Consider the following 16,432-nt stretch of genomic DNA (forward strand, 5'->3'; position numbering starts at 1 on the left):
GCTTCATAATACTGTTTGAAATCAGGCAGAGTAAAACCTCTGGCTTTGTTCTTCTTTCTTAACATTCCTTTGGCTATTTAGGGTCTTTTGTGGTTCCCTCCACAGAAGTTATAGTATTACTCTAATTCTATAAAACAATGTCATTGGAATTTTGATAGGGATTGCAATGCATCTGTAGATTGCTTTGGGTGTATGAACATTAAACAATATCAATTCCTCTAACCTATGACAAAATATATCTTTCCATTTTTTGTGTTATCTTCAATTTCTTCCATCAATGTCATATAGTTTTCAGGCAATAGATCTTTCATGTCCTTGGTTAAATTTATTCCCCGGCATTTCGTTGTTTTTAATGCAATTGTAAATAGAATTATTTTCTTGATTTCTCATATATTTTTGTTAATGTACAGAAATGCAAGAGAGCTTTGTATATTAATTTTGTATCTTGCAACTCTACTGAATTCACTTATTAGTTCTGATAGTTTTTTGGCAGAGTCTATAGGTTTTCTACATCCAGTATCATGTCATCTGCAAACAATGAAAATGTTACTTCTTCCTTTCCAGTATGGATGCCTGTTATTTCTTTTTCTTGCCTAATTGCTCTGGCTAGGACTTTCAATTCTATGTTGAATAAAAGTGGCAAAAGTAGGCATCCTTCTTTTGTTCTTGATCTTACAGGAAAAGCTTTAACTTTTCACCACTGAGTAAGATCTTAGCTGGGGCTCTGTCATATACAGCCTTTAATATGTTGAGGTATGTTCCCTCTATACTCATTTTGTTGAGTTTTTTTAAATCATAAATGTATGTTGAATTTTCTCTATTTTTTTATGCAGCTACTAGAATATGATTTTCGGCCTTCATTTTGTTGATGTGGTATATATCACCTTGATTGATTTGTATATGCTGATCATACTTGTAACCCTAGAGTAAATCCCACTTGATCATGATGTAAGATCATTTTAATGTAATTCTGAGTTTGGGGTATTAATATTTTGTTGATTTTTGCATGTATTTTCATCAGGGATATTGGCCTGTCATTTCCTTTCCCTTCTTTTCCTCCCTCCCTCCTCCTTTCCCTCTCTGTTTCTTCTTGGTGTTCTTCTTTGCTTTTGGTATAAGGGTAATGCTGGCCTTGCAAAATCAGTGTGGGAGCATTCCCTCCTCTTCAAAATCTTGGAGGACTTTGAGAAGTATAGGCACTAAAAGTTCTTTGAGTGTTTGGTAGAATTCACCAGTGAACCTGTCCTGTTCTGGACAGCTTGTTAGGAGGTTTCTGATTACTGGTTCAGTCTCCCACAGTATCTAAGGTATGCCTGCATTCTTGGTTGGAAGTTGTTTTCCTTTCATCATTTTGAATATGTCATGTCACTCCCTTCTGGCCTGCAGTTTCTGCCATGAAATCTCCTAATAGCCTTATGGGACTTCCCTTTTTTTTTTTTTTTTAAGATTTTATTTATTTATTTGACAGGCAGAGATCACAAGTAGGTAGAGAGGCAGGCGGAGAGAGAGAGAGAGAGAGAGAGAGGAGGAAGCAGGCTCCCCACTGAGCAGAGAGCCCGACGTGGGGCTCGATCCCAGTACCCTGGGACATTTGGCTTAGAAAATGCAAAGGGGCTGATATCTAAGGGACCCAAAGTGCTTTAAAAGGGGCATCTCAGTTTCCTATAGCACTTTGGGTCCCTTAGATATCAGCCCCTTTGCATTTTCTAAGCCAAATGTTTTGGGGCTCATCTTTCTGGTTCAGAGGGTGCTGCAAGACACCATCCCCTCACTCTTCCAGGAGAATTACTGGACTGTTGTGGCACAGTGCTGGGTGTCACAGTGCTGGGGTGGGGTTTCTGGTAAGACCATCTGACTCTCCTACGTATCTTTTTCCCTTCTGTTGTGGAGAAACAGTTCATCTAGTTTTTAGATCTTTTTCAGAGGGAAATAATCCATATGTAGCTGTAGATTTGATGTATCTGTGGGACAGGGTGAGTTCAAGATCTTCCTATGCTGCCATCTTGCAGAAAAGCCCCACATTTCCTCAAGTATTTCCATTGTTTGACTTTTGACATTATCTGTGATTCCTCTGGAATTTATTCTGCTATAGGAACTGATATATACACCCAGCACAGTCAGTCACACCATTAGTCACAAAGATGTAGTAAATGCCCATTATGTGTCAGACACCATGTTAGGCCTTGGGGCTTCATGGGTCTCTATTCCTGTTGGGTACATGGGCATTCAACAAGCTATTAAAAATAATAATCTAAGCATGAAAATATTGGGAAGAAGTTCAAGGAGCTTTGGGAGCATATAAAGGGTTTCCAACTCACTTAGCAGCTTAGACAAGGCTTTCCTGAAAAAAAATACCATTTAAACTGAGATCTAAAGTTTGAACCAAAGTTAAGAAAATAAGAAGTGGGAATAAACATTCCAAACAGGAAACATGTATAAACGTCTGAAGGTGCTAGAGAGCATGGTGCTCTGTGGCTGGGGTGTAGACAGCAATAATAATAAATATAAAGCAAATATAGCAGAGTTTTAGGAGATTTGAATAGATTAACTAATACGATCCTCAAAACAACCTACTGAGGTAGATTACTATTATTCCTTTTTTTCTTTTCTTCAAGATTTTATTTTAAGTAATCTCTACACCTAAGATGGGGGTTGATCTCAACAGATCAAGAGCTGCACATTACCGACTGAGCCAGCCAGGCACCCCTATTATTCTCATTTTATAATGAAGAACCTTTTTATGCAAAGAGAATTACACTAATTTTATGCAAGGAGAAGTATACTAATTTACCTGGAGCTACACAGCTATTAAGAGATGTAGGCAGTTGGTCTTTCTGAGTCAGGTTTTTTTTTTTTTTTTTTTTTTTTTTGATGATTCATTAGTTACATGTAACACCACATCTCCAAATGTGCTCTCAATACCCATCACCAAGTTACCCCATTCCCTCCACTTCCTCCCTTCTGTAACCCTCAATGTTTCCCAGAGTCCAGGGTCTCTCATGGTTTGTCTCCCTCTTTGATTTTTTTCCATTCAGTTTTCCCTCCCTTCCCCTGTGGTCCCCCATCCTATTCTTTATGTTCCACATAGAAATGAAATCATGTAATTGTCTTTCTCTGCTTGACTTATTTCACTTAGCATAATCCCCTCCAGTTCCACCCATGTCAATGAAAATGATGGGTATTCATCCTTTCTGATGGTTGAGTAATATTCCATAGTATATATGGTGCACATCTTCTTTATCCATTCATTTGCTGAAGGACATTTTGGCCTCTTCCACATTTTGGCTATTGTTATATCATATTTGTGCTTTTAGGTCACCCTGGCTATAATATGAAAGTGAATTAGAAAATACAGGAGTGGATGCAGAGAGATCAGTTAGGAGGCCACTGCAGTAAATGAAATGAGAAGTGATGGTAGTCTGATAAAATGATAGTCACGGAAAAAGAACAACAACAACAACAAATCTGAGACACATTCAAGAGGCAGAACAGACAGTACCTAGTGATTAATTGGATATGAGAGGTAAGGAGATTACTCCCTTTTTTCTGGATTACTGAAAAGTAATTTGGTAATTTTTTCCTACTGATTTAAAATGATATCTGTATTATATGCTATTGCTCATATGTATTTGGGTTTATTTTATTTGAGTATTCTATTGCTCACTATACCATTTCCTTACCCCTCTCATTACTTGCATTTTCTAGACTATTCTTGGCTATTCTCTTGTGTTTATTCTTCCAGATGAAGTTTAAAAGCATTTTGGCAAGTCTCTGTACACCTCTTACCTCTCAAACACTACCACCAAAGAAGAAACCATCCAACTCCTCCTCAAAATACAACCAAACAAAACCGAAATCAGGTACTCAGGTGTTGAGTTCTGATGTAGACTGTACTGAATTCATAGATTAATTTACTGCGGATTGATCACTTCACAAGGCTCACTAGTCCTACCCAAGAATAAAGCCTACCTTTATTTCAATCTTCTCTTATTTCCTCAATTAAAATTTATTGTTTATTGTTTTCTTTATTTAGATTCTTTTAATTTTTTGTTTGTTTCTGAACTTTTCTATTTGTGCATAGTTGACATACAACGTTACTTTAGTTTTAGGTGCACAACAGTGATTCAACATCTCTGTGTGTGAGCTGTGCTCACAACTGTAGCTCCCACCTGTCATTGAACAACACTATTACAATACCACTGACAATATTCCCTATGCTGCACATTTTATTCCCTAGATCTTTAAAATATTAATCTATTTTTCATGTATCTTAAAAACTAGTTAATTATTAAATGGTCAGTGTCATTAATATAAGCTGTATCGAAATGCACTATAGTTCATGCTTTTGGTATATAGTATGGCATTTATTTCAAAAGGTAAACTTTTATACTTTATTACCTGTATTGGTTTACCTAAAATATTTGCTTTTGGAACTTACTTACCATGTTTATTAAAAGCCAATGTAAACCTATTGGCCAATTAAAATGTGGTAACTGCCTTCTGATTTCCCACAGGATAAAATGACAAAAAAGGTTTTCCCCAAAAAGCAAATAGCTGGACAAAATGGTCATAACACAACTATTTAGCACTGCGGAATCCAACCAAAGGCACATAATAAAGTGAGAAGCGTTTTTCAAATTAACTATTAAACTTTGGGCAGCAAACGTCTATGGCCTTCTTGCCTTTTCTATTCTACCCTATGGGAGTTCTACCAGAGAGTGTCAGGCTGTCCAAAACCAGTTTCCCTGTTGCGGATGGAGGGAGTTTGCAGGTGATCTTGGTGGCTCCTTTAAGCGAGACTGTAGTCCTCTTTGGAGCAAGCAATGGACTCAGATGGTCAGGTACTTGAAAGTCTGAGGAGCTGAGACAACCAGAAGGACTTGCTGTGCTCTCCTTGTACCCTAGGTTGTGCTCCACATTTAGCAGAGACCACACCAGCTCGAGCTACCCACAAATCCTTGGCTCAAAGAGCTGACATAGGTGTATGTACTGGCAGGCTTAAAAAGAGCTTACATGTGAATGTACTTCCAACCTTACACAAACACATTGGCGGGGGGAAGGGAGGACACACCTTATTATCTCTGTGGTCTTAGTACAGTCTCTGGCTGGACACTTAAAACTGTGCGACACAGTAGTGACTCCTAGGAAGCCAGGCTAAAAGTAAAAATCAAATAGATTTCCTGTGCAGTAATTCTTCCCTTGAGGGAAAAGAGTCCATTTATAATAGTAAAAAAGTAATGTCACTAGGGATGCCCTTAAGAAACAAATTTCAGATAAATGAAAAAATTAAATGTAAAAATCCAAAAGCATAACTAAAGGAGAGGATAATATAGGTTAGTATTTATAACTGATTTTGATTTAAAAAAATGAAGGAGGTTAGATAAATAAAATTAAAAGACAAATAAATATGACCACGTAAAAAATAACATTTATAACCAAAATGTCATAAACAAAACCAAATCTGATAAATATTTCAATAATTTTGAAAAAATTTTTAAAAGTACTCTTAAAAGTAAATATAAAGAGAAATCTAAAGAAATTCCCAAAGAACAGAAAATCTGTAAGAAATATCTTGAAAAAGAGTAACTGAGATACCTTTTCCCCTATCTAACTGGCACTACTTAAAAAAAACAGAACAAAAACAGATACCAATTCTGGAGACACTGCTCATAGGGGGGCATGTTTACTCAGTGGTGGTAGGACTGTAAACTGTTATAACTTTTCTAGAAGGCAGTATGACCATATGAATCTAAAGTCTTAAAAGTATCCACGTCTTGGGCACCTGGGTGGCTCAGTGGGTTAAGCCACTACCTTCGGCTCAGTTCATGATCTCAGGGTCCTGGGATCGAGTCCCGCATCGGGCTCTCTGCTTGGCAGGGAGCCTACTTCCCTCTCTCTCTCTCTCTCTCTCTGCCTGCCTCTCCGTCTACTTGTGATCTCTATCAAATAAATAAATAAAATCTTAAAAAAAAAAAAGTATCCACGTCTTTTGACCCAACGATCTCACCTTTAGAACACTGTCCTAAATTCACACGTTTAACTATTTACTGGTTAAATAGTTAAATAAACTATTTATTTGTTGATTCTAACAGCAAAGATTTGGAAACAATCTTAATGATCAATAATAAAAATGTCATATTCATATAATTAAATACATGTTCATTCATTTAAAAATATTTATTGAACATTTAGAGCATGCTTTGGTGCTTTCCCAGACTATATAGATACAACTCATGCAGTAAAGAATTTACCATACCCAGATAGAGGTCTGGCTTTTGTCCTGGGCTGCTGGGAGGTCATCTCTATGGCTAAGTGTCTTGTTTGCTTGAGGGCCTTGGGCCATACCAGACTAACCATGAGTTTTAAGGTGGTGGCTTGGGTCATGGAGGATAGCACCACCTCCAGAATGGCTAGACACGGGGGTCAGCAACATGGGTATCCAAACAAATTTATATAGCTGACCCCAAGAAAATCTCTGGACATTAGGGCCCTGATTGGACCCCCTCCATGTGTACTGTTATATATCTTGTAGGGACAGTTAGTGCTATCCATGATCCCCGTGGTGGGGACAACTGGAACCTATGCTTGTGGAACTTTCTGGACCTCTGCCTCATGTGTGTCTTGCATGGGCTGATTTTAATCTGTATCTGCTCACTGTAAGAAACGGCCCATGAACCTAACAGTTTTCAGTTAGCTTTTTGAGTCCTTCCAGTGAATAATGGAACCCAAGGGTGGTCTCAAGGTCCCCTGAACTTGCAGCTGCTATCAAAAGTAAGTGGTCTCATCTGTACCCCAATGTTCATAGCAGCAATGGTCATAGTCGCCAAACTGTGGAAAGAACTAAGATGCCCTTCAACGGATGAATGGATAAGGAAGATGTGGTCCATACACACTATGGAGTATTATGTCTCCATGAGAAAGGATGAATACCCAACTTTTGTATCAACATGGATGGGACTGGAGGAGTTTATGCTGAGTGAAATAAGTCAAGCAGAGAGAGTCAATTATATGGTTTCACTTATTTGTGGAGCATAAGAAATAACATAGAGGACATGGGGAGATGGAGAGAAGAAGGTAGTTGAGGTAAACTGGAGGGGGAGACGAACCATGAGAGACTATGGACTCTGAAAAACAAACTGAGGGTTTTGAAGGGGCGGTGGGTGGGAGGTTGGGTGAGCCTGGTGGTGGATATTAGGGAGGGCACGTATTGCATGGAGCACTGGGTATGGTGCATAAACAATGAATTCTGTTACAATGAAAAGAAATTAAAAAAAAAAAAGTAAGTGGTCTTGTGGACTGCTCCCTAACTTCAAACAACTGTAAAGAGAGGAATGATGCTTACAGTTCAGAGGAGGACACAGACAATTATATTAATGTGTGAGAGGTGTTATGATGGTGGACATACAGGGTACGATGGGAACACACAGGATATATACATCTAGGAATAGGGAATACCATTCAAGGAATCAGATGTGGGTAAAGGAAGTCCAGCACAGGATTGCTCAAAGGGATGAAATGTAAGAAAGAATTGTGATTTTAATAATTTGCAAAATTTGAAGCAGACATGCTCTAAAAAGATGAAATAATTTGGAAATTTAAGAAAATCTCACGGAAAGCATGCTGTGGAATTAGAACTGTCTGCAAGATTATCAACAGAAAATTTACTGATATACATTAGTGGTGGGAATGAAAATTGTTTCATTTTCTATAGGAGATACTTGCCAAATTTGTCAAAATTTATCAACAACCTTAGAAATATCATACCTTTTGACCTAGCAATGACATTTCTGGGAAGTTATCCCTCAGATATATTCACATATATATATAAAAAGATCCATTACAGGATTATTAACTGTAGCATTATTTGCATTATCAAGGGGCTGGATATACATTAAGATTGGATATACTGTTTTTAAAGAGGGGAATGGTTACATAAACTAGTACATCATACAAGAAAGCACTATGGCACTGTTAAAAAGGAGATATTCAGACGTATTGAGGAAAAAACGGGAGAGTATGAAACAACATACTGGGCTACTCCTTGCAGAAAAGTAGAAAAAAGTACACATGGATGTATTTAGTTACTTCTTTACAGATACACTTATACACACATGAGGTATCTCCAGGCAAATACACAGGACACTTAAAGCACTCATTGCCAGGGAGAACTGGGTGACTGGGATGAAAATGCTGCCCTCTGCACATATTCTTTTTGAATCTTTTGAAGTTTGGACCATGTGAATGTAGCAAATCTATTCAAAATATTTAGAAAAATGAAGTTACTGATAATTTTCCCAACGATGTGAGAATATTTATTTGACAAACAGAAGAGAGAAACTACTGTAAATATCATCTGTCTGGAAATACTCAGTTTATTTGCACATACCTGGCACTCTGTTTCATTAGCTGTGGTTGTCTTCAAGTCATCTTGTTTACTTATGATCTTCTGTAGCTAAAAAGATAGCAAACGTGAATTCAGCTGTGTGACTACTGGACCAAGAAACAGATGCTAAGTTTTCATTATAAAATATATACTAATTGTTAAGTAGCAACCTAAATTCTGCATTATAGCTAATATTGTACTTTTTCTTAAATCATATAAGAATTAAAGGAGTACTTACATTCTTAAAATTTGAATCATTTTCTTCCTCTTAAGAAAGCTGGTTTACGTAATACATATTCCAAAGACATTACTCTATAAAAACTTCAAGATTACCATCATTCTTCAAGGGAACTTTGATTCATAATTAAGTTTTTGTATCACTGCTAGTTTACGGCCACATTTTCAAGTATATAGCCCCCCCCTTTTTTAAAGGGAATGGTAGAGGAAGAGGGAGAATTTTTTTTATAAGAGAGAGAGAGACAGACAGACACTCTTTAAGCAGGCTCTACACCCAGAGTGGAGCCTGACTTGGGGCTCGAGCTCATAATCTTGAGATCATGTGAGATCCTGATCTCAGAGGAAACCAAGAGTTGGTCACATAACCAACTGAACCACCCACGTGCCCCTCAAGTATATAGCTCTTCAGAAGCTACTTATACCATATAAAAATGGTCTTCTTCCCCTTATGCATTTGTAAAGCATCAAAATAATTTTTTAAAAATATTTTATTTATTTGAGAGAGTGAGAGAGCTCGAGAGAGCAGAAGCAGGGGGAGGGGCATAGGGAGAGTCAGAGAATCCCAAGCAGACTCTGAGCTGAGCCATTCAGGTGCCCCAAGCATCAAAATAATTAAAAAACCTACAGTTCTGCCATATATAAAATTGTCAATAGTACCCTGAGACCGAATACATTTAAAAACCTACCTTTCAGAGTCATTTGTACCAATCCTCATGTGGAAAGCAAATTAAAAAAAAAAAAAAAAGTTTTTAAAAAATTAAATGTAGAAATAATCTGAAACTATGGATTCAAATGAATTAGGAGACAAACCTTCACTCATTTTTTTCTAGGCTACTTCTTTATTAATAGTTTGAAAATTGTTCCAACTAAATTCCAAATTAATTATCTCAAGTTTTGCTGCCTCTATTATGTTTGTTTTAGGTAAGGTTTATCTCTAGTTCTCTTAGTCCCTCAAACTTTTCCACATCTCCCCCACAATTTTTTTAGGGAAAAAGTGTTGAAAAGTTTTACATTTGTTTTACCCTTATTTTTTAAGTTGATAGTCAAATATATAATGCTGAATTCAATACCTTTCTTCCTTTGCTTACTGTGTCTCCTTTAAAAATTTTTACAATGGAAAATTTTAAACATAGCGAAGTAAAGAGAATTCTGTAATAAACCAAACATTCTTTAGCTTCAACTTATCAGTACTCTGCCATTCTGGGTTTATTTATCCTTCTACCTACCAGGTTCCTTGTCAATTGTTATCATTTACAGCACTTTTTAAAAAAAACCCATTTTATTTATTTGTTTGACAGAGAGAGAGAGACAAAGAGGGAACACATGCAGGGGAGTGGGAGAGGTAGAAGCAGGCTCCTGGCTGAGCAGGGAGCCTGATGCAGGCCCCAATCCCAGACACAGGGACCATGACCTGAGCGGAAGGCAGATGCTTAACAACTGAACCCCACAAGCACCCCTCATTTATAGCTTTTGAGGAAAAATTTATGTACACTAAATGTACAAATCATAGCCACTCAATTTTGACAAATGGATATACCCGAGTAACCCATCCTCCTATCCCAGAATAGAACATTTCTGATTTCTCAGAAAGTTCTTTGTGTTTCTTCCCCACTCAATCCTTCCTCTCTGCATTCCCACAAAGAAAATATCAGAGATTGAGTTTTTTCTCCCATATTAATGAGTTTCACTTAGTTTAGAAATTCAAATAAATTGCATCAAATGGAATGTATTCTTTTGTGCTGTGGTCACCTTCTACTCTGCATAATGGTTTTGAGATTCATTCATGTTTGTACATAAGTAGTGTGTGTTCTTATTTATTGTTGAGCTGTATCCCACTGTATAAATATATCACTATTTATCCATTCACTTGTTGACAGATGTTTGTACTGTCTCTGGTTTTTGATTAGTGTGAATTAGTGATTAGTGTGAATCAAGCTACCATAAATTTTCTGTTTCTAGCTTTACTAAGGTATTCTTAATATACAAAATCTTGGACACATACATACATCTGAGATACATCAAGTTATAAACATACCTATCACTACCAAAAGATTTGTGTGTTTCTTTTTTCCTTTGGTGTAAGAACACTTAGCATGTGATGTACCTTCTTAAGTTTTTTTTTTTTTTTTTAATTTATTTGACAGACAGAGATCACAAGTAGGCAGAGAGGCAGTAGAGAGAGGAAGAAGTAGGCTCCCTGCTGAGCAGAGAGCCCAAAATGGGGCTTGATCTCAGGACCCTGAGATCATGATCTGAGCTGAAGACAGAGGCTTTAACCCACTGAGCCACCCAGGCGCCCCCCTTCTTAAGTTTTTAAGTGTACAACACCATACTCTTAACTATATGCACTATGTTGTACAGCAGATTTCTGCCATAAGCTTTCTTGCACAATTCTTTTGCTTTTTAGTGGACATATTTTAATATTTCACTCAGATGAATTCCTTGGAAGGGAAGAATTAAATTCTTCTTAACTTTAAATTATTAAGTTGTTGAGTTCTTTATCGATTCTGGATACAAGTTCTTTGTCAGATATCTGCTTGAAAATATTTCCTCCCATCCTGTAGTTTGCCTATTCATTTTCTTAATGGGTCTCTGAATGAATAAAAGTTTTTGATTTGGATAAAGACTAACTTAATTTTTTTCTTTTGTGGTTATTGCTTAGTGCCCTAAGAAACTCTGAATATCCTAGATCCTGAGTATATTCTCTCATGGTTTTTCCCAGAAACTTAATGGGTTTAGTTTTATGTTTAGATCTATAATTTATCTCAAATACATTTTTATACAGACATACCTTGCTTTATTGCACTTTGTAGATATTGCATTTTTAATTTTTAAAAAAGATTAATTAATTAATTGGTTAATTAATTAATCTGACAGGCAGAGATCACAAATAGGCAGAGAGGCAGGCAGAGAGAGAGGGTGAAGCAGGCTTCCCACTGAGCAGAGAGCCCAATGCGGGGCTCGATCCCAGGGCCATGGGATCGTGACCTGAGCTGAAGGCAGAGGCTTTACCCACTGAACCACCCAGGCGCCCCTGTAGATACTGCGTTTTTTAAAATTGAAGATTTGTGTCAACCCTGTATTGAGCAAGGCTCTTGGAGCTATTTTCCCAACAACTCTTGTTCACTTTGTGTCTCTGTGTCACATTTTGGTAATTCTCGTAATATTTCACACTTTTTCATTATTTTTATATTTGAACTGCTGCAATCTCATGATTAAACTTTAATGGATTAAGAATTACTTTTTATGAATGAGGACAGAAAGTGGTTTCTTGAAATGGAATCCACTCCTAGAGAAGATTGTTGAAATGATAATAAAAGATTTAGAATATTATATAAACTTAGCTGATAAAGTAGTCAGCAGGGTTTGAGAAGATTGACTCCAATTTTGAAAGAAGTAAAAGCATCAAACGCTAGAGAGAAATCATTTGTGACAGTCAATCAATGAGGCAAACTCCACTGTCTTAAGAAATTGCCCAACTTCCAGTAACCACAACCCTGTTCCATCAGCAGCCATAAATATGGATACAAGACCCTTCAGTAGCAAAAAAGATTACCACTCACTAAAAGCTCAGCTGATGGTTAGCATTTTTTAGCAATAAAGTACTTTTTAATTAAAGTATGTGCATTCATCTTTTCAGACATAATGATATTGCACTCAACAGATTAAATGCACTAGGAAACCAAAAAATTCATTTGACTTGCTTTATTGTGGTGGTCTGGAACTAAATTTATGGTATCTCCAAGGTATGTCTACATATGGTTTAAGGCTGGGGTTATAACTAATTTTTTTTTCATACATATCCAATTGTTTTAGTGTCATTTATTGAAAAGACGTTTCTCTTCCCATGAACTGAGCTGGTGACTTTATGAAGAATTAAGCAACCATGTATGGATTCTTTATTATTTTCCACTAATCTACTTACTTAGATCAATATCACAGTGTCACCATTACTGTACCTTTGTAGTTAAGTCTTAAAGTCAGGCAGTGAGAGTTATCCAAATTTGCTCCTGTTTCTCAAGATTGAGTGTTCCAGGTCCCCCCCCCCCCCAACATATATACTTTAAAATCAACTTGTTAATTTCTACAAAAAAAGCCTTCTGGGATTTTGCTTGGGAATTTAAATCTTTAGACCAATTTGGGAAGAACTGACATTTTAACACTATTGAATCTTCTTACCATTAACATGGTATATTCCTCCATTTATTTAGGTTTCCTTAAATTTCTACTGGCAATGTCTGAAGCTTTTGGTGAATGCTTTTGTTAAATTTATTTCTACTTTATCTGATACCATCCAAAGGAGAACCGATTTTAATTTCATTTTCCAACTATTTGTTGCTAGTATGTAGAAATACAACTGATTTCTCCATGACATTCTGTATTGAGAACTTCCTAAATTTGCTTTTGGTTCTAGCAGCTTTCCTTTTCTTATTGATATCTGTGAATAAAGTTGGATTTACTTCTTCCTTTCCAATCTTTTTATCCACCCCCCACTTGTATTGCTATTATTAGAATCTTCAGTAAAATGTTGAACAGAAGAGAGGAGGAAAATACAGCCTGCCTTGTTTCTGATCATAAAGGGACAAATTCTATATCTGATCTGTAGCATGGTGCCACCTTTAAATTTTTTATAAATGTCCTTCATCAGATTGAAAAACTTGTCTTCAATATCTACTTTGCTCAGTTTTGTTATAAAGTGCTTATTTTCTTAAGTATTTTGTAAGCATGTAGTGATAGGATCATGTGGATCTCTCCTTTATTTTGTTAATACACTGGTCTGCACTGATTGATTTTCAGTCTTTAAACAAATTTTGTATTCTCTGCATAAATCTCACTTGATTTTGGTGCATTATTTTATATAGTATATAATGTGTTTTGTTCTATCAGATTAGGTATTCTGTGTCTTTGTTCATGATGAAAGCTGGTCTGTAATTTATTTTTCTTGTTATACCTTTGCCAAGTTTTAGTTATCAGGAATATGCTGTTCTTATGAGAGAGAACTGTTCCTTTTTCTTGTATTTTCTGAAAGAGTTTGTGAAAATTTGGCATTTCTTCTTTCATAAATGCTTGACAGATTTCACCAGTAAAACCATCTGGGCCCGGATATTTCTTTTCTTTTCTTTTTTTTTTTTTGTTTTTGTTTTTAAAGATTTTATTTATTTATTCGACAGAGAGAGAGAGAGAGAGATCACAAGTAGGCAGAGAGGCAGGCAGAGAGAGAGAGATAGAGAGCAGGCTCCCTACTGAGCAGAGAGCCCGATAGGGGAGCTCAATCCTAGGACCCTGAGTTCATGACCAAAGGCAGAGGCTTAACCCACTGAACCATCCAGGTGCTCTGGGCCTGGACATTTCTTTGTGGGAAAGTTTTTTTTTTTTAATTTATTTTTTATTTATTTTCAGCATAACAGTATTCATTATTTTTGCACCACACCCAGTGCTCCATGTAGTCCGTGCCCTCTATAATATCCACCACTTGGTACCCTGACCTTCCCCCCCCACCCCTTCAAAACCCTCAGATTGTTTTTCAGAGTCCATAGTCTCCCATGGTTCACCTCCCCTTCCAATTTCCCCCAACTCCCTTCTCCTCTCTATCTCCCCATGTCCTCCATGCTATTTGTTATGCTCCACAAATCAGTGAAACCATATGATAATTGACTCTCTCTGCTTGACTTATTTCACTCAGCATAATCTCTTCCAGTCCCGTCCATGTTGCTAAAAAAGTTGGGTATTCGTCTTTTCTGATGGATGCATAATACTCCATAGTGTATATGGACCACATCTTCCTTATCCATTCGTCCGTTGAAGGGCATCTTGGTTCTTTCCACAGTTTGGTGACTGTGGCCATTGCTGCTATAAACATTGGGGTACAGATGGCCCTTCTTTTCACGACATCTGTATCTTTGGGGTAAATACCCAGGAGTGCAATGGCAGGGTCATAGGGAAGCTCTATTTTTAATTTCTTGAGGAATCTCCACACTATTCTCCAAAGAGGCTGTACCAACTTGTGGGGAAGTTTTTGATAACATATTCAATTTCTTTGATAAAGTGCTATTCAGATTTCTCTCTCTTGTTAGTTTTGGTAAGTTTTTTTTTTTTTAAAGGCATTGTCCAGTTCATTTGAGTTATCAAATTTATAGTTACATAGGAATAAGTTGTTCACAATATTCCATTTTAATCCTTCTGATATTTGCAGAATCTGTGGTGATATTTCCTTTTTATTTCTAACACTGGTAATTTGGACCCTCTTTATTTAAAGTACTCAGATTGGATTCAGTACTAAAAGTTATTTATAATTTATCATACAGATAACAGTTCAAAAATACAAATAGATGTTATGCATAGTGATGATAAGTTTTTGTACAAAATTTTAAAAAACATATGTCTTTTATTATGACATTTAATATAGTTGTTACAATCTTCATAGTCATTAAATACTTACAAATAAACCAAAGCAATTAAGATTAGTTCACTGAAATGATAATTTTTTAGGAGACTTTTTACAACATTGGCTTATTCTAATATGGTGTGGGATTTAGAGGAACAAGGTTCTGTCCTAAAGTTCTATCGAAGTGAGTATGGTGTGAGATAAAGCTTGCCATGTTAAGAAATACCAAGTGTTGGCTAGAATGCAGAGAAAAAGGAACCCTTGTGCACTGTTGGTAGAAATATAAATTGGTACAGCTACTGTATAAAATGGTACGGAGGTACCTCAAAAAATTAAAGATAGAAATAACACATAATCCAATAATTACACCACTGGGTATTCACTCAAAGAAAACAAAAGCACAAATATGAAAAGACATATGGACCTCAATGTTTACTGCAGCATTATTTACAATAGCTAAGATACAAGCAACCTAAGTGTCCATAGCCAAAAAAAGGGTGAGATTTTGCCATTTGTGACAACATGGATGGACCTAGAGATATGGCTAAGTGAAGTAAGTCAGAGAAAGGCAAATACCATACGATTTTTCTTAAATGCAGAACCCAAAAAACAAATAAACAAACAAAAAGCAGAATCAGACCTATACACAGAACAAACTGACGGTTTTCAGAGGGGAGGTCAGTGGAGCGGGAGGTGGGCAAAATGGGTGAAGTCAAGTGATGAGATACAGGCTTCCAGTTATGTAATGAATAAGTCACAAAAATAAAAGCACAGGGAATACAGTTAATGGTACCATAATAGCACTGCATGGTGAGAGATGGTAATTGTACTTATAGTGAGGATAGCATAACACAGAGCTGTTGAAGCACTATGCTGTACACCTAAAACTAAAGTAACATTGTGTCAACTATGCTCTATTTTAAAATAAGAATGGAAAAAAAAAAAAAAAAAACCTAACCCAAAACCCTTGTCATCTTAGAGTTTTACCTAAAACATTTTAGTCTGTATTCAGGGAGAGGATTATAGCAGGTCTTAATGTACTCTGAAGACTATAGTGCTATACATTTAGTTCTATAGTAAAAGCTTCATTTGAAAGAGCATATGCATTTTATACTAGCACAGCTGACCCTTGAGAAACACAGGGGTTGGAGTTTGAACCTGTGCAGTTGAAAAACCATGCATAACTTCTGAGTCCTCTAAAACTTAATCACTAAAAGTCTATTGCTGACTGAAAGCATTACTGATAACATAAACATATTTTGTATGTTGACTGTATTATATACTGTATTCTTAAAGTAAGCTAGAGAAAGGAAAATTTATTAAGAAAATCATAAGGAAAGAGAAAATACATTTACAGTACTGTACTATAAAAAAAATCTGCATCTAAGTGGACCTGTGCAGATCAAACCCATATTGTTCAAGGGTCA

The 16,432-nt window shown here is 36.4% G+C and overlaps 1 protein-coding gene across 1 annotated transcript in view; it reads right to left on the bottom strand.

Moving 5' to 3' along the window:
- The window catches only part of MICU2 (mitochondrial calcium uptake 2), a 154,184-nt gene that overhangs the window by 24,988 nt on the left and 112,764 nt on the right, over positions 1–16,432 (bottom strand). Inside the window, exon 7 of the mRNA XM_082701686.1 lies at positions 8,387–8,452. Coding sequence (XP_082557812.1) covers positions 8,387–8,452 — 66 coding nt within the window. The remainder of the gene's footprint in view (positions 1–8,386; positions 8,453–16,432) is intronic.

Source organism: Mustela nivalis, assembly GCF_964662115.1.
Source record: "Mustela nivalis genome assembly, chromosome: 15".
In the NCBI taxonomy this organism is placed as follows: Eukaryota; Metazoa; Chordata; class Mammalia; order Carnivora; family Mustelidae; genus Mustela; species Mustela nivalis.